We start from the raw sequence: 23,517 nt of genomic DNA, 5'->3' as shown, positions 1-23,517 counted from the left end.
ATGACCCTCATCTAATCAGGCAAGTCCTTAAAGAAGACTGTCTTACATGTGATCAGAAATATTTTACCAATGGAGACAAGAGAGACAAGAGAAGTTTGAAGTGTGACAGGGACTCAGTTACCAACTGCAGGCTTTGAAGGTAGAAGAAAGAACAGCTGGACCCAGGAATGCAGATGGCAACTAAAACACGAACAAGGTCCTCAACTTAGGGAGGTTCCCCGATTCATGGGGAACTGAATTCTGCCAACAATGTGTCTGAGCAGGAGTGCTCTCTAGCAACTCTGGAATGGTGTGGAGCCTTGATTTAAGCTCCACGAGACCCATAAAGAACTTCTGATCTATAAAACAAACAAACAAGCACAGAACAATGATCCACGTTATTTTAAGTCACTAAGTTTTTGACAGTGTGTTATAGCAGCAGTGGGAAATTGATTGTGATCAGGTGTGACACTGTATGCTCTAGTCCCAACACTCAAGACCTAGAGGAAAGAGGATCATGAGCACGAGGACAGCCTGAGCTACCCGGTGAGCCTCAGGCTAGGCCAGAGTAATACCCTGTCTCAACAGCACACTAATCATGATATAATGACTGTCTTTATCCATGATGACAGTGACATAGTCAAAAAGCATCCCAACTAAATAAAAGCTCCTCAAATCTATAAACACCAGTTCAACATGAAAACTCTTGTTTCCCCCCCTCTTGTAACAGACTCCCTTTATATAGTCCTGGAATTATACTTGCTGTCCTGGAATGCACCATGTTGATGAGGCAGACCTGGAACTCACAGATACCTGTTTGGCTCAGTTACCTGAGTGCATGCATTACCATGCCTGGCATGAAAACTATTTCAATGTACTTCAAAATGGCAATAATCTAAAGAAACACTATGTACTCACTTAAATTTATGTATCAAAGCATTCAACAAAATGCCATTTGTGTTGAAAAATTCATGTGTGTGCTCATATATGAGCACATATGTGTGTATTTAGAGGGCACCCAGAGATTACTTTTAGATTATCTTCCCAAAGCAGTTTCCACTTTATTTGAGACGAGGTTTCTCCCTGACCCTCAAACCAACCAGTGAGCCCCAGGAGCCCTCCTGTCGATGCTTCCTAAGCACTGGGACTACAGGCAGGGGTTGCCACAGCCGCTCTTCACACCAGTCCTGGGGACTCTGAACCCAGATCCTCACAGTTGTGCAGAAGCGCTTTGTTGTCATCTCCACAGCTCCTGTGATGAAAAGCTGTTCATGAACTAGGACTAGAAAATACAGAAATTCAAAACACCTTCAACCAACACCATTTCCTCAGAGTGAAAAGATGAACACTGGCCTCTAAAGATGGGGAATAAGCAAAAGTGCCCTCTTCAGCACACCCCTGAGCAGCACACAGGACACTGTGGACAGTGTATTCAACACACAGAAAGAACTGAAGGGGTGCAAGCATGGGAACCTGAATTTGTACACCCAGTATCTATGTAAAAAGCTGCTCATTGTTAATAATGCAGTCCCAGGGAGGCAGAGACTGAGGATGTCAGTCTAGCCAAATCAGCACACTCCAGGTTCCAGGAGAGATCCTGTCTCATAAAATAAGGTAGAGAGATTTAAGGAAGATGTCCAACATCAACCTCCAGTCTACACACACACACACACACACACACACACACATACACACACACACACACATGAATATCCTCTTCAACACATGCACCTTTACCTACACATTTCCACACAAATAAACATGTCTAAACACACACTAAAAATAATAAAAATGAATTGTGTGTACTTATGGTATATAACAGTCAGTCTTTATTTGTTTGCTTGCTTGGTTTTGCGGTGCTAAGGATCAAACCTTATGTATGCTAGACCTTCAGTTTACCACTGAGCTACGTGCCCAGTCCCAACAGGCTGTTCTGAAATATTGTCTGCATCATGTAATGGATAAATCTAACTAATTAGCCTTTGCTTTGTCACACATGATATTTTTGTGTGGTGAGAATGCTTAAATTGTATCCTAACATTATTATTTCAAGAATTATTACATTTTAAAATTATAGTTAGCACATAGCAAAACAAAGCTCTCGAAATCCTTCTTTCTGTCTAGATGACATTTTGTATGCTTTGACTGACATCTCCCCATCATTTCACTAGCACCACCAGTTCTGTAGTGACCACTATTGTATTTTCTGTCCTTAGATTCCACACCTTATTGAAACTAGCATCTGTCACTCTATGCCAGGCTTGTTTCACTTAGCATGATGCCCTCCCTGCAAGGTGACCCATGCTTTCTCAGATGACATAATTTCTTTATCTTTTAGGGCTAAATAGTATTCCAGCCATTGATGGATGCATGTTAATTTCATGTTTTCTATTACATATAATAATGATCTTAAGATCATGAAATGCAGTTATCTTCACCTTTGTTAATTATATGCTATTGTCTTTGGATGTTCTCTTCTCATAGACTTCAGTCATTGGTTCCTTTGGTTTTCAGTTGTGGATGTTTATCTCCTCCAACCTTCAAGTTCAGAGATTCTTTTTCAGTCTATCCAGTCTACTAATAAGCATATCAGATACATGCTTACTCTTCAAAGTAATCCCAAAAGCATATAGATATACAGCATAAATCTATAATGCCAACAGTCAGGAGGCTGAGGTAGGAGGAGGACAAGTTTGAAGCCACTCTAAACTATGCAGCAAAATCTTGGATCAAAAAGAAAATTCTAGAAACACATAAACTACTATACCACTTTCCTGTTTTATAGTTTGGGATATTAAAACTAAGAATATTGACCAAGAGTAGTATTGTTTGTTAACTTGCTGATATCCTATAATTACCTAAGATATAAGCTTCCTGACATGTCTACCAAGGATCATCTAGATGAGGTTAGCCTATGGTCGTGCCTGTAAAAGATCATCTAGATGAGGTTAGCCTATGGTCATGCCTGTAAAAGATCATCTAGATGAGGTTAGCCTATGGTCGTGCCTGTAAAAGATCATCTAGATGAGGTTAGCCTATGGTCGTGCCTGTAAAAGATCATCTAGATTAGGTTAGTTGTGTTGGAAATAACTACATTAACAGTTGACAGGGCTTGCTGGGCAGTGGTGGTGCACGCCTGTAATCCCAGCACTCTGGGAGGCAGAGGCAGGCAGATTTCTGAGTTTGAGGCCAGCCTGGTCTACAGAATAAGTTCCAGGACAGCCAGGGCTAACACAGAGAAACCCTGTCTCGACAAAACCAAATCCAAAAAAAAAAAAAAAAAACCAAAACCAAAAAAAGCAGTTGACAGGGCTGTTCCATGGGCTAAAGTCCTGGACTGAATAAAAGGAGAGAGCTGGCTGAAGACTGGCGTTCATCATTCTCTGCTTACTGTAAACAGATACGATGTGACCAGCTACCTCAAGTTCCTGCGGCCATGTCTTCCCCGAAATGACAGACTGTACTCTCAAACCATGAGCCAAAACAAACCCTTCTTCCTTTGGATTGCTTATTGCTGGGAATTTTGTCTAACAAGAGAAAAGTAATAATTGGTACTAAGAAATGGAGTCCATTAACGTACCATGTGGTCTTCAGGCCTTTGGAACTGGTTGACAGGAGGATTGTGGAGAATTTTGGAACTCTGGCCTAGAAGTCTTTGAATGCTGCAAACAGAGCTTAATGAGTGATTCTCATAGGAGCTTGGAAGACAATAATGTGAAGAGAAACATGGACAGTGGAGGCCCAACTCATGAGAGAAGCAAGGCTCTATTCAGAACTGGGCTAGAGGCCAGTTATGTGATATTCTGGCAAAGAGTCTGGCTACATTATGCCAGTGTCCTGAAAACTTGAGTAAAGTTGAATTTAAATGAACAGCAAGAAACATACTGAGTGAGGATTTAAACTGGTCTAAGATGTGTATGAATACTATCAAAGGCAGCACAAGATATAAATTTATAGAAACACAAAAATGGACCATCAGAATTTCTTGCTATCAGAGTCTCATTAGTTTGGGGATACTTAAGAAACGTTTCATGAAGGAGGGAGCATTCAAACGGGTAGAGTAGGATTTTAGCAGTTTGACATGGTAAACAAATGAAGGAGTGGTGTAGCTAGGACTAAACACAGTGAACCCTGAAATCAAAGCATATGTTCTTTCCCATTACACAAAACTATGACAGCAAGGGCCCATGTGGTAAGGCAGTGTGATAGAAAGGGGCTGGGGACTGTGAGGTACAGAAGAAAAGACTAAACGGGAAGGTTAAGAACATGGAGAATGTTTGGTACAAGTATAAGAAGTCTAGGATATCAAATCATTCCAAACCCTCGAATCACCAATGGCGATGACATTGTGTTTCCCTCGTCTGTCAGAAGGTGTAGAGAGTTGGGTGGTAACAGAAGCAGTATGGAAGCAGAATCACAGAGCAGGGAAGCTGGAAGTGCTTGACCAGAACCAATGTTTTCTTTGATATGTTTATTTTTAGCATAAGCCATTTTATGGCATGAAACCTTTGTCAGAGGCTGACAAAATAAGAGCAGGCAACCAGTCAATTCCACGGCTGACTGATTTATTGGAATTTGCAAAAAAGGAACAGAAGTTTGTGCTATTTGATCTTTTCGGCCCTGCACCAGGACATCCTCTCAGAAACACTTTTGTCCGAAGAGTAGTAAGGGTCATCCTTGACTCTCATATTGAACAACATCTGGTATGTCTTTCTTAGTATTTATGGCAGAGGTTGGGAGGTGGGTAGCCTGGTCAGGAGTGTAGTTAAATTTAACTATCATATACATCCTCACTGAAATCAGTAGGTGATATTGTTTCCTTTGGAAATGGAAATTATTGTTTATACAGCTACAGAAGGCCATCTGAGAATGCTCCCAATAGGGAAAAATATTGAGACTGTCTCCTATTTTAAACCAAATATAGTCTTAGCACATTGTTAAAGAATGATTTAGGAGCTGAGGAGACAGCCTCAGTGTCACCACTTGCACACAAGCATGAAGGTGGGAGTTTGGATAGTCAGAACCCATGTAGAAGCTGTACAGGCATGGCTGTAATTCCAGCACTTAGGAGGCAGAGAAAGGACAGAGCAAAATTGTTAGTTAGACTAACTGGAATTGGCAAACTCCGGGTTCAGTGAGAGATCCTGTCTCAAAAAATAAAATGGGAATCAATGAAGAAGATATCTTGTGTCAACTTTTAGCCTCTACATGTATGCACACACATGTGCATGCACACACATTTACATTCACATACATGTGAACATTCACATATGTATGCTACACATATATACATGTGCAGGTAAAAAGAATAACATATATAAGCCAGGCCTGGTTATGCATAACTGTAATTCCAGCTATTCTGCATGCTGAGGCCAGACAATGACAAGTTTAAAGTTTGCATGGATATAGAATAAATTCAAGGCCACTTTATACAACTTAGCAGACCTTGCCTCAATTTAAAAAAAAAAAATTAAGAGGACTGGGGATATAGCTCACCAGTAGAATCCTTGCTTAGCATGCTTGGGACCATGTGGTCAATCCTTAGGACCACACCAAAACATAATAATGTGTTTGATAACACTGAGGTGGTCTACCCAGTGCTCAACATAGATCTAACGTGACAGTACGGTCGTGGTCTTCATGGCAGTACTGCTTGAGGGCATTGGTTTTAAAGAATGATGGATGCAGAAAGACCACTGGCTCTTAGTTCAGTAAAGCTCTGCTCCTCATTTGGTTTTGGTTTCTTCTTTTAGACTCAATCTTTATTTGAAATGTTATTTTTTTCAAATTACTTAATTTCTCAAAATACAGCAATGCTGTGAATAAAACTTAATGTGTATCTCCTTGCAACTAGAGCTCTTGGCACAGTTGAGTCACAGCAGCATCCCCATTGCCAGGAAACGCCTAAGTAGCTCCTCTCAAGGATGCCTTTTGGCATCAGAAACTCGGGGCTAGTGCTTTAATGTTCCTATCTAACAATATTTTTCTCTGTTAAGTATCTAATTCATGGTCTGCAAATACTAGGAAGTGCTCTACCACTGAACTACATCTCTAGCCCTCAATTACTTTTTTTTGTATGAATATTTCTATATGCTTGAGTCCTTGGCTTACTGTTAACTGGAGGATGGAAAGGTCTGGGGGAAAACTCAACTCCACAGCAGCCTTCCCCATTTTTAAGAGTTCACTAGATAATATAACTCATTTGATTGCTTCACCAAGGGCAAGGCTCTTTCTCTTCTTCCTATAGACTGCTATCAGTGCTGGAATGGAGTCTCACCCATTCTTTTCTTCCTTTCTTTTTTTTAATGCTTTGTTATTGAATGTTTTCTTTATTTACATTTCAAATGTTATCCCCTTTCCCGGTTCCCCCCTTCCAGAAACCCCCTATCCCATCCTCCCTCCCCCTGCTTCTAGGAGAGTGTTCCTCTACCCACCCTACTCCGACCTCCCCGCCCTTGAGTCCTCTACACTGAGGCATCTATGGAGCCTTCATAGGACCAAGGACCTCTCCTCCCAATGATGTTTAGCAAGGCAATCCTCTGCTACATATGCAGCTGGAGCCGTGTGCACTCCTTGGCTTAGTCCCGGGGAGCTCTGTGGGGTCTGGTTGGTTGATATTATTGTTCTTCCTATGAGGTTGCAAATCCCTTCAGGTCCTTCAGTCCTTTCTCTAACTCCCCACCCTTTCTTCCTGGGCTGTTTGTATCAGGAAAGTTGAACATCCACTTGTCTATTTCTTCTTGCAGATATTTTGGTTGCCGGGTTTTGATAGAGACTATGTCAGGTACATGGCTCCTGGTTTTCAGCACGTGGGGCGTTTATGGTCCATTGATGAGCTAACAAAAAATAATATTAGTATAATAAATGTTGACTATAAGAGATTGTTCTACGCTGGGTTGAGGTAAGTGTTTTACGCCTGCTCTTGGCATGTACCATTGCTGTAACTTTTACAAAATATCAGTTCTGCTTAGCGTCCTTTTCCCCCTTTTCTTGGCTTTACATCATCTTTGAATCCTCTGCTTTCTCATTGCTTTTGCTGCCTCTCTTCTTTTGTTAATAAACATTTATAATGTATAGGTGATGCTCCTTCTTTGTACTCTAATTCCTTATCGCTTAATATTTATTTTAAAGATCCATTTATTATTTTACATGTGCCTGTGTATATGTGCAGTACCCACAGAGGCTAGACGAGGGTGTAAGATCCCATGGAACTGGAGTTATAAGATGACTGTGAGCCTCTGGGTGGTTTCCGGGATTTGAACCAGGGTCCTGTGGACAAGTGGGCTTACTTTTGCCAGCTGAGCTATCTCTCCAGCCTCTGCACACGTATTTTTATATGCTTGGTATATACAGTTTGCTCTACACTTTTGTAAGGGTGACTATTTAAGATTCCATATTTAAGTGTGATCGTAGAGCATTTGTCTTGCCATCTCTGGCTCATTTCATGCAGCATAGCGCTTCTTTTTTTCAGGATCATCCATATTGGGGCAGCTAACAGAATTTCTTTTTTTAAATACTGAGTAGTAGACCATTGTGTATAAGCACCATATTTTCTTAGTCAATTTTATGAATCTGTTGGTAGATACTTGGGTTAACTTGGCCATTGTGAACAATGGTGCAGTGAAGCTGGAGTGGAAAAAACTCCTTGAACTATTGTCACCAGCGATCTTTTATGCTGTTCTTCAACAGCTACTCTCCTTCCGTCCTTTCCCCCAGTCTAAAATCTTAACCCCTGGCAAATTGCCTATAACGCGTTATATCAAGAATGAACAACTCATTGCCAGATGCTGGAAAGAACCCAGGTATCCCTCAACAGAAGAGTGGATACAGAAAATGTGGTATATATACACAATGGAGTACTATTCAGCCATTAGAAACAATGAATTCATGAAATTCTTAGGCAAATGGATGGAGCTAGAGAGCATCATACTAAGTGAGGTAACCCTGACTCAAAAGGTGAATCATGGTATGCACTCACTAATAAGTAGATATTAACCTAGAAAACTGGAATACCCAAAACATAATCCACACATCAAATGAGGTACAAGAAGAAAGGAGGAGTGGCCCCCTGTTCTGGAAAGACTCAGTGAAGCAGTATAGGGCAAAACCAGAACAGGGAAGTGGGAAGGGGTGGGTGGGAGGACAGGGGAAGAGAAGGGAGCTTACGGGACTTTCGGGGAGTGGGGGGCTAGAAAAGGGGAAATCATTTGAAGTGTAAATAAATTATATCAAATAAAAAAATAAAAAAAAAGAATGAACAACTCATGTTATTTGGGGACTAGTTTATTTTTCACTCATCATAATTCTCTTAAATTCTATCCAGGGCATTTATCTATAATTTGTTCCTTTTTGTTGTTAGGTAGTGTTCAATGGTGTGTATACCAAAGTTTGTTTAATCAGTTACTAGCAGAAGGACATCTGATTATTTCCATCTGTTTGTGTATGAGCTTTCATGAAAATATAAGTCTTTATGTCAGGGAAAAAATATCCCAGATTTCAAATTCTTGGGTATAGTAATTGAAAGTTTTATGAAAAGCCTCTAGACTTTTCCAGGAAGGCTGTTACCTTTTACATTCCTGCCAAAACCATGACCCAGAGTTTCTGCATCCTTGGTAATGTTTGCTATTGTCTCTTTTTAGTATTATCTCTTCTGATAGGTGTGTAGTAACACCAGTTTGTTTAAACATATTCTCTAAAGGCTAATGATGTTGTGCTTACTTGCTCATAGATTTCCTCATTTAAATTCCTTTTCTTTATTGTTGAATCTTGAGAATTCTTTTCACCCTTTGTTAGATAGGGTTTGAAAGCATTTTCCTGGAACTGGAGGCTCAGTGGATAACCATGTGAACTGTTCTTCCAGAGTACCCAGAGCTCCCAGCGCCATGCTGTGAGGTGCAGAACCACGCATAACTAGAGCTCCAGAGGATTTGATGTCTTCTTTTAGAGTCCATGGGCTCTTGCACAATAATTTCAGGAACACACTCATGTAAATAAATATAAATCTTTATAAAAAGGGAGCACATTCTCCTAGTCTGTGACTTACTGTGGCATCTTCTTAAGAGGATACAATGTCTCCACAAAGCAAGAGCACTCTTTCCATTTTAATGAGACTGGCATATGAGTTCTCCCTTCAAGGAATTGAGTATTTAGGAGCAGACAGAATTCTTTTCTTCTGTGTTTTCTATAAGGTTTATATTGTTACATTATATACTCAAGCCTACAAATCATCCTGAGCTCATTTTCATGCATAGTGTGAGGTTTGGTTGAAATTTTAATGTTCTTTTGGGAGAGGGTCTCTGGCCTTCCAAATTGGTGACATTTGTTGACATCTACTGTTCCATACACTTGCTTTGTCGGCTTTGTCACAGGTTATTTGGTCAAATATATACAGGCCCTTTTCTGGAGTTTCTATTCAGAATTACTAACTGATGTGTTTGTTCTTGCTCTGATACCTTGCTGTCTGGATTACATGTAGCGTCACTCCCTTTCACTTATTATTTTTCCAGACTGAAGTATGTTTTCCCCAGCATATGGGAGACTGAGGATTGTCAGGGCCAGCCTGGACTACATAGTGGGTTTAAGACCACCTTGCACTATAGAGTCAGACGCTGGCATTTCTCCCATCCCCACCAAAGATTTGATTTCCCTAGAGCTGTGCCTCTGCAGGTGTGTTTTGGATCAGGTGACTGACTGTGTAAGCAGACCTTTGTTGGCCTTCTCTAGGACTCACATTGACCTTGAGGATCAGCTTGGGAATAGTCAGCAGCCCTGTCCTGATGACTCCCCAGCCTGGGAGTGAGCATCACTCTGTTGGATTGGCGTCTTCGCTCGCTTTCATCACTATTTCTCCATTTTCAGGGTTACATCCTTAATGCATCCTTATATTCATACCAAAGTATTTCATTTTCTTTGAGGTAATTCTTAAGGGCATTCTGTTTTTAATTACAGTTTCTACAGCCCTTATTCATATTTTAAAACCTTGAATTTTAAGTTATAGTTTTAAACAGTACAAAGAAGTAGAAGACAAAGAAGTCTACTACTTTTTCCCTTTAAAGTTTTTCTAACTTTCTCTTTATGTGACCTGTAGAACTTAAAGGCAGTTCTTACCTGTGAGCAGGACATTGACAGCACCTCCTGTAGGAAGGCATGTTTATTATCGGAAGTCTCTGCGAAGCACAGAGCTTGCCCTGCTAGTGTATGGCAGGCAGGCTTGTGCTTTCCCATGTGACAGCTGATCAGGGTTTGAAAGCACTTGGGCAAACACTTCCACAGGCCGGGCAGCAGCAGACGGACACTTGGTGTGCTTTCTGAGAACTTGAATTCTGAGATGTCACCAACCTTGCTTTGGGAGTCCTTAGCTTATTTTCTTCCTTCTCCACAGATCAGGCCAAGGCGTCCACTGACAGCCTTACAGACAGCTGGGTTTGTTTTCTCCCACCAAATCCTTATTTAAAAAAATACCACAAAACTCATTATACTTAAGTGTTAAAGCAGTCACCACTCTGGTGTTTACTTTGTTATTCCAATTAATACTTACACTTATAGAGCCGGGTGCTGAGTTAGGTCTGCGCATGCAAAGTAGGGTGGGGTTACAGTAGTTTCTGTTTACAGTCAGACAGAAAATGGTAAGTGAGCAGGTCTTCAGAGTCAGGTGAGTGGTGCTGGGATAGAATCCCATGGGACTCACATGCCCTAGGAGAAGGGCAGTGAATGGCTTGTAGAAGCAGCCATTCAGGAGCTGACTACTAATCCGCAAACTGGTGTTCTTAGTTATAGTTTGAAACTGGCTGTGGCGGGAAGATTTGTAAATGCTGTAAAGGATTTTGTGTCTGTCATTGTCCACTCCCCTGCCTCCATTCTTTCTCTTTTTCTCTTTCTCTTTTCTTTGTCTTGCTGCATCCCCTCTTAGGACATTTAGTTCACCAGAATTCTACTGGTGCTGCAGGAGCCAAGGGACTAGACCAGCCTTGATCTCTGTCCCAGCGAATCCGAAGCTGTCTTTTGACCAGCTGTTTGTCTGGTGATTTAAGCAGTAGCTTTTCACAAATGTGGTTGTTGCTCTTTAGTTACTGAGAGTGCAACTGAGCTGAAACCCTCCGTGGGCTCTGTTTGTGTTCCAGAGATTATAAGAAAGCTAAAATCTACATCAATGTGTATGTCATCAACGAACCCTGGCTCTTCTCCCTGGCCTGGTGTTCTAGCGTCAACTCTGTGACGACAGACAACATCGAGCTCCTAAACCAGCTTAGTCACCCTCTCTTCTTCATGGTGAGCTGCTTGTCCAGATCATTCTAAGCCTGCTGGGACCCTGCTCTCCCACCCCCTTGTATGCTTTTTCCCTGTTATGCTTTTTTCAGAATACAGACATCTGTGAGCAATGGAGATGTGCCTTCTCCCTTACCACCCAAACTCTTCTGGGTTCTTTATTTGTTGAATCTTTACAGTGCACTTTACATGCTACAGTGTAATCTCATTGGAGATTATTTTTATTATTCAAATAGAAAACTGGAGCCCACAGGTGTCTTGGTCCATGTTCTCTTAATAAGAGGTCTGTCTGATGCCAGAGCTGTACTATTGCAGGCTTACCCATGGGCAAGCACATTCACACACACACACACACACACACACACACACACACCACACACTCACACACTCACACTCACACACTAGCACTATGGCAGCAACAACAGTCACAGGGTATATTATAGGAAGAAAGTCAGAGCCCTTTTTCTGCCAAGTGAACACTGTTTCTTGAATGCAATGCTCTTAATAAATGAGCCAGCACCCAGCTGTGTTATCCTGGCACCCTGGTGGGACTTGGTGGTTTGCAGCCACTGCTAAATCCAATTATTTTGCACCTGTGGGTGAGCTGGGGTGAGCCAGTTACTACAACAGAGCCTGGGTTTCTTGTCTGCCTAGAATGACTTGACTGAGCAGCACACAATAGAAAACAGACCGTAGGTAAGGGAGTCTCAATGTGCCACTCATGCTAGCCTCAAACTCTTGACCTCAAGTCATTCTCTACCTTAGTCTCCCAAGTGGCTGGGACACACTCTGTTATCCCTACTGGGAAACAGTCTAGGAGCTGGAGAGATGGATCAGCAGTTAAGAGTGCTTGCTATTTTTCTAAAGGACCTAAGTTCAGTTCCAGCACCAATATCAGGCAGCTTACAACTGTCCAGAAGTCAAGTTCCAGGGGATTCAACGTCTTCCTCTGAATTCTGGAGAGACCTGTATGTACACTTGTGGTACAAATAAAATACATATTTTTTTAAAGAAAAGTTTAATTTTGTTCCTTCAAAAGTTAAGCATTGGGCAGAAAAGCTTAAGAACGACTAAAAAGCGCCAGCTTCTGCAGCATCAAGAATAACACTGGGAAGGAGCAATGAATGGGTAGAGGAAAAAAAAAAAAAATCAAACCAGAGATCAGGAAATCAGTGCAGGAGTCAGAGTTCCCAGAGTGCTGGGGAAAGAGCTGGTCTTGGTAGAGTCTGGAGGAGTGGGTGTGAGAGTCAACTTACATGTAATTCTGCATATCATTCAACATTTCTGTGAAGAATGTTGATTCAGACCAGTGGTGCCTGGGTACCGGTTCATAGGCAATTGATTATGAATGGCTTCCCAGAACTATATGGAAGTGGCTAGATATTGGAGAACATGTTACAGAAAGAGAGCACAAGATGTCAGATAACCTGGACTGGCTTGAGAGTCAAGGGAGATGGAGAGTGTGGCACCCTGCATGTCTTACAGATCCCCTGTATGTGCGTGGTGGCTGTTAGAATAGCTGCAGGTAATCTCACCTGGCCCTACTTCCTATGGGCCTCAGCCTGAGTAGATGAGCAAGGGACTTAAACCTTCTCCTATAAAGCAATCCACCTTTGGTTGGTTCATGTTTTGCAGACACCAGATTTCTACTTGCTCTTGTGGCTTTTCCTGGATGCTTTTTCTGCGATTATCATTGGTTTGGTATTTTGTTACCACTGGTAAGTATGTACTTATAATTCTAAATGAAAACTTCCTCTACATAAAAGTAATGAAGGGTTCTTGCAGAGAATTGAGGAAAAGGTTGTTTTCTTCTGATACCTTCCAGGGCAAAGTGGGTTTGGCATATCAGCCTCTCTTTTCCTTCTGCCTACAGCCTACTCCTTCACCCCGTCTTAGTCAGGGCTTGAGCATGGAGCCTCAAAGTCCACCCTGACAGTGACTCACTTCCCCCAACAAGGCCACACCTCCCTCTCCAAGAAAGCCACACCTCCTAATAGTTCCACTTCCCATGGTCCAAGCGTATTCAAACCACCACACACCCTTTTCAAATAAGGACTCCCACTGAAGCCTAGTCAGGAATGTACTATGGATTCTGTGTGGTCTGTTGAGAAAGGCTTGGGAATGCAGCTGTCCAAACAAAGGTCTCCATCTTCCCTCCAGGGAAGAATGAACAGAGCAGGTACATAGGCCAGGAAGACTGGGTGGGTGTGGCCCTGGCTTTGTGTTTTAGTTGCTGGGTGACCTTGAGGGAAAAATGCTTTCTCTTTCTGGACCATACTCCTTCCTCCTGCCCTTTCACCCCAAGATTTCTTTCTTTTTCTTCTTCTTTTTCTTTTTTCTATGGATTATTTTATTTACATTTCAAATGTTGTCCCCTTTCCCAGTCTCCCCTTCCCAAACCCCCCTCCTATTCATCCCCTCTCCCCCTTGCCTCTAAGAGGGTACTGCCCCACTCACCCACCCACTCCTGCCTCTCCTCTCTAGCATCCCCCTTCCCTAGCCATGCTCCTTTTTACGTCTGCCCAGAAAAGGACATTTAAAAATCCTTGCAGGACAAATGCTACAGGATTTTGGTTTTATTTATTTATTTATTTATTTATCTATCTATCTATCTTTTGGGGGGGGGGGCGTTTTTTCTGTTTTCTTTTGTTTTTACTATTCTCTGTGTGTGGTTGTTTGACCGTGTGTGTCTCTGCACCTCTCAAGTGCCTCATGCCCACAGAAGCCAGAAGATGGTGCCAGATTCCCTGGAACTGGAGTTACAGATGGTTTGTGAGTCACTAGGCGGGTGCTGGGAACCAAGGTCCTCCGGAAAAGCAGCCAGTTCTCAGAGTTGACTACCGAGTCATCCCTGCATCTCCAGGGTTATAGTTTTAAGATGAGAGAGAACTAACAGCCTGGAAGAAGGGTTAAGTTCAGGTGGCACACACCTTTAATCCCAGCACTTGGGAGGCAGAGGCAGGCAGATTTCTGAGTTCAAGGCCAGCCTTGTCTACAGAGTGAGTTCCAGGACAACCAGGACTATACAGAGAGACCCTGTCTCAAAAAACAAAAAACAAAAACAAAAACAAGTTCAGGTAGACTGTGGTTGTCTACGTCCATCATTCTGATTAGTGACTTACCCTTTAAAGGGAGGAAGCGCAGGCCTCCTCTCATGTGAGCCTGGCTGGGTACTGCATCTCTTCTGGCTATAACGCTGTTTAAAGGAGGCCTGTGAGCTGATACCAAGTCTGCTTCCTTCCAGGGTAAAAGAGCTTAGAAAAGAAAGATGGCTTGAAGCTTCTGTGTCTGCAGGTAAGGGCAAAAGCTTTGCTCATTCCTACTGCCTGCCCTTCCCCATTGCCTCCAGAGGAAAGGGCCTGCTCTTCACATCCCTGTAGAGAGCTGAGGGTGTGTGGGGGCTGAGGGTTGGGAACCAGAGAGAAAGCAGAAGCATTTAGTCAGTTCCCTTGTCCTTGAGTTCCCATCTGCAAACCCAACCAAGCACCAAAGGAAACAGAAGTTGTGTTGTTGCTGATATGAATCATTAGGCCCTGTAAGGTGTGCCGGCTATGGATTGCATACAGTTTTATTCCCGTGGTCAGTCCTTATCACTGCAGAACTGGGGTGCTTTCCAAAAAAAAAAAATAATGCTTGCTTACCTGATTTTATCATTGTGCAAATACCACAGAGTGCAGTTACTGTAGATCTCTCTCTCTCTCTCTCTCTCTCTCTCTCATCTCTCTGTCTCTGTCTCTTTTTCTCTCCCTCTCTCTGTTTCTCTCTCTCTGTTGTGCAAATACCACAGAGTGCAGTTACTGTAGATCTCTCTCTCTCTTCTCTCTCTCTCTCTCTCTCTCTCTCTCTCTCTCTCTCTCTCATCTCTCTGTCTCTGTCTCTTTTTCTCTCCCTCTCTCTCTCTCTCTGTGTGTGTGTGTGTGTGTGTGTGTAAAAGAGCATTGCTCCTAGGGCCATAATGAATGGAACAGTATGATATTAAATAAAGCACAGGAACAAATGATAGAGTCTAGAGACTTGACAACATGAAAGTTAGCTGCCTGGCAAGATCTTCTGTTTTATAGTTACCCTTTTTAGTCTTATAATTCAGTTATTTTTATTCATATTACACCCCAATCATAGCCCCCTCTCTTCTCTACTCTTAATTCTGCCCTTACCCTCAGTCTCCCCCTCCCATTACCCTCTCCCCTTGGGTACCACCCCAGCCTGGCACATCTAGTCCCAGCAGAACTAAGCATCTCCTTTTCGATAAGGCCTGATCAAGCAATCAGGGTAGGGGAAGGGGATCCAATGTCAGGCAACAGAGTCAGAGACAGCCCCCACTCCAATTGTTAGGGGACTCACATGAAGACCAAGCTGCACATCTGCTACAAATGTGGGGGTGGGGCTATGTTCAGCCCCTTTGTGCTCTTTGGTTGGTGGTTCAGTCCCTGTGAGCCCCCATAGGCCCAGGTTAGTTGCCGTTGTAGGCCTTCTTGTGGTTTCCTTGACACCTCCAGTTTGCTCAATCCTGTCCCCCACTCTTCGAGAAGATTCCCCGAGCTTCACCTGATGTTTGGCTCTGGGTTTCTGCATTTGTTTTCATCAGCTGCTAGATGAAGCGACTCAGGAGACAGTTATGCTAGGTTCCTGTCTGCAAGCATAGCAGAGTATTAGTGTCAGAGGTTGGTTCTCTCCCTTGGAATAGGTCTCAAGTTGGGCCAGTTATTGGCTGGCTATTTCTTTAGTTTCTGCTCCATTTTTAATCCCTGTGAATCTTGTAGGCAGGACAAAATTTGGGTTGAAGGTTTTGTGGATGGGTTGTTGTCCCCTTCTTTCTACTGGAAGTCCTGCCTGGCTATAGGAGGTGGTTACTTCAGTTTCTATATCCTCTGCTGGTAGGAATCTCAGGTAGAGTCACCCTCATAGATTCTCCCATCCCAGGGATTTCCCCCCCCCCCCCACTGATTTCTCTCTCCAAGCCCTCTCCTGCTCCCCACACACCCGATTGCCAGCCCATCACCCTCCTAACTCTCTTTTCCACCCAGTTCCCTCTCTCCATTCACCTCTGATGACTGTGTTTTGTTTCCCCTTTGGAGATCCATGCATCCTCCCTTGGGTCCTCCTGATTGATTACCCAGTTTCTTTGGGTCTGTGGATCGTGGCGTGCTTACCCTGCACTTTATGGCTCATGTTCTCTTATCAATGAGTATGTACCAAACATGTCTTTCTGGGTCTTCAGTACCTCACTCAGGCTGATTTTCTCAAGTTCTGTCCATTTGACTGCTAATTTCATGATGGCTTTATTTTTAATAGCTAAGTATAGTTGTACCACATTTTCTTTATCCATTCTTCAGTTGAGGGATATCTAGGTTGTTTCCAGTTTCTAGCTGTTATGAAAAAAGCTCCTGTGAACACAGTTGAGCAAGTGTCCCTGTGGTATAGTGGGGCATTTTATTTTTCAGTTGAGTTATTTGGTTTGTTGATGTCTAAGTACTTAAAACCTTTTTTTAAAATAGCATGTGAAAATAACAACAAAATAGATAAATATCATAATGCAGTCACCTGTTATCATGGTCATAAATTACAAACTATACCTGTTATGGAACTGGCATCCCCACAAATGTGTGCTAACTACACTGTGCTTTAACTGGAGATGGTAGCAGTGTCACTAAATAAGAGTTTTCAATTCTGCTATGACCTTTTGTGAACAGTATCAGGCGTTCAATTAATGACAACTGAAACATCATTATGGGGCACATGACTGAATTTCCTAAACAACACAGTGTACCTATTTATACAGCATTTACATCATTTGGGCATTACAGATCATCTAAAAATGATGTAAAGTTTATGGGAAGGTATGCACAGGTTTATATGAATCTTACAGAGGAGATGTGTATATCTGCAGATTTTGTTTTCCTAAGAAATTCTATAACTAGTCCCCTATAGACACCAAGGAACAGAACTATATAGACTGACATAGGTTCTGGAGAACCTTTGCTAGGTCCAACCTGGCCTTTAACATCTGAACCATCTCTCCAGCCCTGTCAAGGACCAGCCTTGGCTTGGAGAGGGGTTCTGAGAGATGGGTGCAGGAAATGAAATGACTCAAGTCAGATTGTGTGTCCAAATTGCTGGCCTGTGTTCTGCTTGAGACAATTTTCCAGATTGTACTCTCTCTCTCTCTCTCTCTCTCTCTCTCTCTCTCTCTCTCTCCCCTCTCTCCCCCTCCTTCTGTGGTGTGTGTGTGTGTATGTGTGTGTGTGTTCTTCTTAAGACAGCTTTTTAGACTGCTCTGTGTTCTGCTTTCTCCAGACAGCTTTCTCTTGTTATGCTAAAAAATTCTCTGGATAGCTCATTTCTTGCAGACCAAAAAGCCCAGTCTTTTATTTTACATATCAATTAAGTCTTTACCCGGGTCCCCTTTTGATTATCCCATGATGCTAATTTAATTCTTAGGAAGAGACAGCAAGCTCAAACACAGACAATAAGATATCTGGGTGAGACATAAGATATCTGGGTGAGACCTTCCCCTGAAATTACCATTCCAACCGTTCCTGGACCTTAATTTGCCCTGTTTCAGGCTGACCTTAAATTCAGGAATCTGTCTGTCTTTGTAAACATAAACAGAAAACTTAGCTGGGAGGGATCTCTTTCGATTACCATTCCCTAAATTACTTTGTCTCCTTCCTTAGTATCTTTCTAACAAATTGGCTGCTTTTGTTTTTAGATTCATGAAGCCCCTCATATATATATATATATATATGTTGTTTTCAGAGTTCTTTCCCACAGTATTAAGGGCTGTCCTGAAGATCCCAGTGTTTACAGTTTGCTAAGACATTAGCCACAACTTTGAGTCCTGGACTCAGGCTGACTAGATTATCTTGGAGTCATTAACATTAACATTAACAGTAGCATTAACATTAACATTAACATTAACTGGACATTCCTCAGAGGAATGTGAAAATATAAACCTTATTATACAAAAAAAGCCTTATGCCATGGACACTTGTGGAGGCCTATGGCCTGTTGACCCTGTTCTAAGGTCAGGAGCCATGCCACTCCACCTCTCAAGGCCAGACCAGACCCGCAATCTTTCACTACAGACCAAGATGTCCCTGGGAGATTTCTAGACTAGCTGTTTACTTGCTTATGTGTTACATTATTTGGTGCCTACTTTGTGTGAGGGAAAACCAAGAGCAGTTAAAGAGAACTGGAAAGTTTTCGTGGTAGGTGTCCTGTTTAGCCAGTGAAGACTAGAGCAAAAGCTGCAGGTGCTGTCATTGAACCAGGCATCTGGGCCCAGGGCAGAGGATCTCCTATGCCTGTGAAGACTGAAAGTACTCTATTGGGTTTCAGTTGCGGATGGTTTATGTTGGAGAGTGCCTAAAGAACACTTTGTAGGGCTAGGCTGCAGTCTAGTCTCTGATACCAACTATAGGAGATAACAACTGAGTTCAAATGGGAAATGGTAAAGCTAGATTTCTAGGAAAGGATGGTGTTAGGTCTCAAGAAATTCCCCTTTCCAGCATCTGGCATTTAGACAAAAGCCAGCATTCCCTCAGAGACTTAAGAAGATAGTTCCTACCTGTTGAAAGGAGTTATTTTCCTTATCTCTGGCAAAAAGAACATATAACTCTTCAATTAACCTGTGCTTGCTGTACCTATTAGCATATTGAGGTCTATACTCCGGTTGGTTTTTCCCCCCTCATATCTATAATAAACCTTCTCTTCAACCATTCCTAGGAACAATCATGTCCTAATCCGCTCCCCATTCAGATAGAAAATGTTGATTCAGAAAAATATTTCAAGAGAAAGCTAGCTGAGTTGAAGTGGATAAAGTTTTGTTGTAACAAGACTTGTAGGCATCCCCTAGTGGAATGGTAAACTTGACAGAGAAAAAATGTTCCAAATCACATCAGAGAAAGGCATCCCTTGTCCTTGTGACTGGAGCTCACTGGGAGCAAGAGGAAGCTTCCTGGCACATTAGTGTGGCTTTTGTAGTTGAAGTAGACAAAGCAGTGAACTCTGTAGTGGCACTTACCCATTACAGAAGGAGAGGGGAGAGAGAGGAGGACAGGAGAAGTCCACTGGGTGTAGCAGGCCAGAGGTGTAGCAGGCCAGAGGTGTAGCAGGCCAGAGGTGTAGCAGGCCAGAGGTGTAGCAGGCCAGAGGTGTAGCAGGCCAGAGGTGTAGTAGGCCAGAGGTGTAGTAGGCCACAGGTGTAGTAGGCCAGAGGTATAGCAGGTTTCAGGAGCCAGAGAAACATGTAGGTGCCTATGTGGAGGGCATAGCAGGCCAGACCCCAGAGATAGGAGAGACAAATGGTTAGAGCAAGCAGAGGGAAGCAGCAGCTCAAGAATCAGACTCAAGAACTTGGAATCAAATTTTGTGGGTGGCAGTAGCCAGCAAGGGGAAAAAATAATCCATACATACCTTAGGAGAGTCAGAGAAGTAGCTTGGATCTCGGGAAGGAACTCATTTATGACAATCTTGGGATTTGGCACCAGATGAATGAAAAAGAAGAGGAGAAAGAGAAGGTGAAGGAGGAGAAAGAGAAATAGAAGGAGAAGGAGAAGAAGAAGAAGAAGAAGAAGAAGAAGAAGAAGAAGAAGAAGAAGAAGAAGAAGAAGAAGAAGAAGAAGAAATAATTAATATTAATAATAATAATAAATGATAGAACATGACAGGTCCCAGGTTTCAGCACCAGGTGAATGAAAAACGGAAATAAATAAAATGGAAGGATAAGACTGCCTCTAGGGAGAAGGGGTTTATTGTAGCTAAAACGGAGAGCATAGCCAGAGAAAGAGACATCTGGGAGTGTTCAGAGTGAAGCTGAACCTGACTCTGACTACATGAGAAGTGAGAGGGGAGAGGGGAAAGCCAGACCAAGAGACCAGGAAGGCAAAGGATAGACAAAATGAGCCCAAGGGACTTGAATAGCAAAACTGGTTAGATTATATGAGGAAAAGCAGCTGGGAGAAGGGCAGCCCAGCTGCTGGGCTGAAGAAATTTAGAGTAGAGTATGCCAGCCAGGAGGGCCCTGAAACAGATAGGGACTGAGAGATGCTAGGAAAACCTGGTGGCCAGGCTCACTGTGATGTGTTAATGGCACCTTGGCCATTTGTCCCAGGTTTGAGACCTTATCTGTCACCTGGGAGGTTAAATAGATTCAGCAAGGAGGGGAAGGAAGTTGATGTTTAGTTCTTAGAGAGATTAGTAAGGTGTGATAGTTAATTGTTCTTGTCAACTTGACTGCATTTAAAATTCACCTAGGAAGCACACTCTAGGGTAGGCCAATCAGGGTGTGCCTATGAGAGCAGAAGTCAAGATATCACTATTTGTAGATGATATAATTAATACATAAGCAACTCCAAAAATTCCACTAGAGAACTCATAAACCTGATAAACAACTTCAGCAAAGTGGCTAGATATACAATTAACTCAAACAAATCAGTAGCATTCCTATACTCAAAGGATAAATGGGCTGAGAAAGAAATTAGGGAAACTACACCTTTTACAATAGTCACAAACAATATAAAAATATATTGGTGTGACTCTAACCAAACAAGTGAAAAATCTGTATAAGAACTTCAAGTCTCTGAAGAAAGAAATCAAAGAAGACCTCAGAAGATGGAAGGATCTCTCATGCTCATGGATTGGCAGGATTAAGGTTGAAAAATGGCCATCCTACCAAAAGCAATCTATAGATTCAATGTAGTTCCCATCAAAATTCTAACACAATTCTTTTTTGTTTGTTTGTTTTTGTTTTTTGTTTTGTTTTGTTTTTGTTTTTCAAGACAGTGTTTGTGTGGCCCTGGCTGTCCTGGACCTCACTCTGTAGACCAGGCCCAAACTCAGAAATCCACAGGCTCTGCCTCCCAAGTGCTAGGATTAAAGGCGTGTGCCACCACTGCCTGGCTAACACAATTCTTCACAGACATGGAAAGGCCAATTCTCAACTCCATACAGAAAACCCAAAAACCCAGAATCAAGAAAATAGTTCCTAACAATAAAAGAACTTCTGGGGAAAACAACATTCTAGACCTCAAACTGTACTACAGAGCAATAGTAATAAAAACTGCATGGTTTCAATAAAGAGACAGATAGGTCAGTCAATGGAATAGAATTGAAGACCCAGAAATAAACTCACACACTCATGGACACTTGATCTTTGACAAAGAAGCCAAAAAATATACAATGGAAACAAAGAAAGTGTCTTCAATTAATGGTGCTGGTCTAACTGCCAGTAGGTATGTAGAAAAATGAAAATAGGTCCATATTTGTCATCTTTCACAAAGTTCAAGTCCAAGTGGATCAAGGACCTCAACATAAAACCAGATACACTGAATCTAATAGAAGAGAAAGTGGGAAAGAGCCTTGAACTCTTGGGCATGGGTGGAAATTTCCTAAAGAGTACTCTAATAGATCAAGCACTAAGATCAAGAATTGATAAATAGAACCTCAGGAAACTGAAAAGCTTCTGTAAGGCAGAAGACACAGTCAACAGAACAAATCGGCAACCTATAGATTGGGAAAATATCTTCACTAACCCCACATCAACAGAGGGCTAACATCTAAAATATATAAAGAACTCAAGAAGCTAACCTCCAAAAAAACCAAACAACCCAATCAAAAAATGGGGTATAGTGCTAAACAGAGAATTCACAACAGATGAATCTTGAATGGCCAAGAAATACTTAAAAGAAATGTTCAAAGTCCTTAGTCACCAGGAAAATGCACATCAAAACAGCCTTGCGATTCTACCTTACACCAAAGATGTAAGATCAAAAACTCAGGTGACAGTACATATTGTTGAGGATGTGGAGAAAGAGGAACACTCCTCCATTGCTGGTGGGATTGCAAACTGGTACAAACACTGGAAATCAATCTGGAGGGTTCCCAAAAAATTGGAAACAGATATACCTGAAAACCCAGCTATACTACTCCTGGGCATATACTCAAAAGATGCCACACCATAGGGACACAGGCACCACTATGCTCATAGCAGCTTTATCTGTGATAGCCAGAAGTTGGAAACAACCCAGATGTCCTGCAACAGAAGAATGGATACAGAAAATGTGTTTTGATAACGGAATATTATTCAGCTATTAAGAATGAGTATATCATGAAGTTTACAGGCAAATGGATGGAACTAGAAAGTATCACCTGAGTTAACTCAGACCCAAAAGGACATGCATGATATGTACTCACTGATAAGTAAATATTAGCCAAAAAAAAACAAAAAACAAAAAACATACAGAATGCCTAGCATACAATCCACAGAACTCCAGAAGGTTAACAAGCAGAAAGGAGGCAGAGGGAGGGAGGGACCAGGTTGGGAGAGGAGAGGAGGAGAAAGAGGATCGTGATCAGGTATAAGAGGGAGAAGAGAGAGGAGAGAAGCCCTAAGGACCAGCAGAATGAATGGAAATATGCAACCTTGGGGTGTGGGAGGTGGGGATCCTCTAGAATGTACCAGAGATCTGGGAGGTGAGAGACTCTCAGGACTCAAAGGGAGGATCCTTAGATGAAATCCCCACAATTGGGAGAGGGGACTTGTATAGTCCACCTCCAGAAGAACGAAAGGACATCAAGTGGTGTTGCCATCCTACAGTCAAAAATTCTGACCCAAAATTGTTATTGTCTTAAAGAACTGCAAGGACAAAAATGGAGAAGAGACTGAGGGAAAGGCAGTCCAGTGACAAGCTCAACTTAGGATCCATCTCAAGGGGAGGCTCCAAGGCCTGATAGTATTATTGATGCTATGGTGAGATTACAGACAGGAGCCTAGCTTGAGGGTCCTCTGAGAGGCCCAACAAGCAGCTGACTGAAACAGAAACAGATACTTACACCCAACCATGAGACTTAAGTCAGGGACCCCTGTGGTTGAATTAGGGAAAGTCTGGAAGAAGCTGAAGACTTAGGATGACCTAGGAAGATCACCAGTCTCAACTAGCCTGGACCCCTGAGATCTCTCAGACCCTGAGCCACCAACCAGCACCATATATAGCCCTCCAACACATATATAGCAGAAGACTGCCTAGTCTGGCGTCAGTGGGAGAAGATGTGCCTAATCCTCTAGAGGGCCCAGGGAGTGGAGAGGCCTGGTAGGAGGAAGCAGGGACATCCTCTTGGAGAAAGAGAGGAAGAAATGTGGGAGGGGGCATTAGGAGGGAGGCAATGGCTAAAGTGCAAAAAATAAAAGTAAGTTTTTTAAAAAGGAGCCCTAAGATAGAAAAAATAAAAGTAAGCATTATTAATGACCTATTTGTAATATCTATAGTATTACAA

General features: G+C 42.4%; 1 protein-coding gene across 1 annotated transcript in view; it reads left to right on the top strand.

The window, feature by feature from the left end:
• The window catches only part of Gdpd4 (glycerophosphodiester phosphodiesterase domain containing 4), a 74,638-nt gene that overhangs the window by 38,977 nt on the left and 12,144 nt on the right, over positions 1–23,517 (top strand). The window contains exons 11-15 of the mRNA XM_052181946.1: positions 4,461–4,682; positions 6,726–6,880; positions 11,100–11,247; positions 12,880–12,962; positions 14,489–14,538. Coding sequence (XP_052037906.1) covers positions 4,461–4,682; positions 6,726–6,880; positions 11,100–11,247; positions 12,880–12,962; positions 14,489–14,538 — 658 coding nt within the window. The remainder of the gene's footprint in view (positions 1–4,460; positions 4,683–6,725; positions 6,881–11,099; positions 11,248–12,879; positions 12,963–14,488; positions 14,539–23,517) is intronic.

This window comes from Apodemus sylvaticus, chromosome 1, assembly GCF_947179515.1.
Source record: "Apodemus sylvaticus chromosome 1, mApoSyl1.1, whole genome shotgun sequence".
Classification (NCBI taxonomy): Eukaryota; Metazoa; Chordata; class Mammalia; order Rodentia; family Muridae; genus Apodemus; species Apodemus sylvaticus.
The sequence above is the reverse complement of the archived record's forward strand: the minus strand, read 5'-3'. Positions and strand labels throughout refer to the sequence as shown.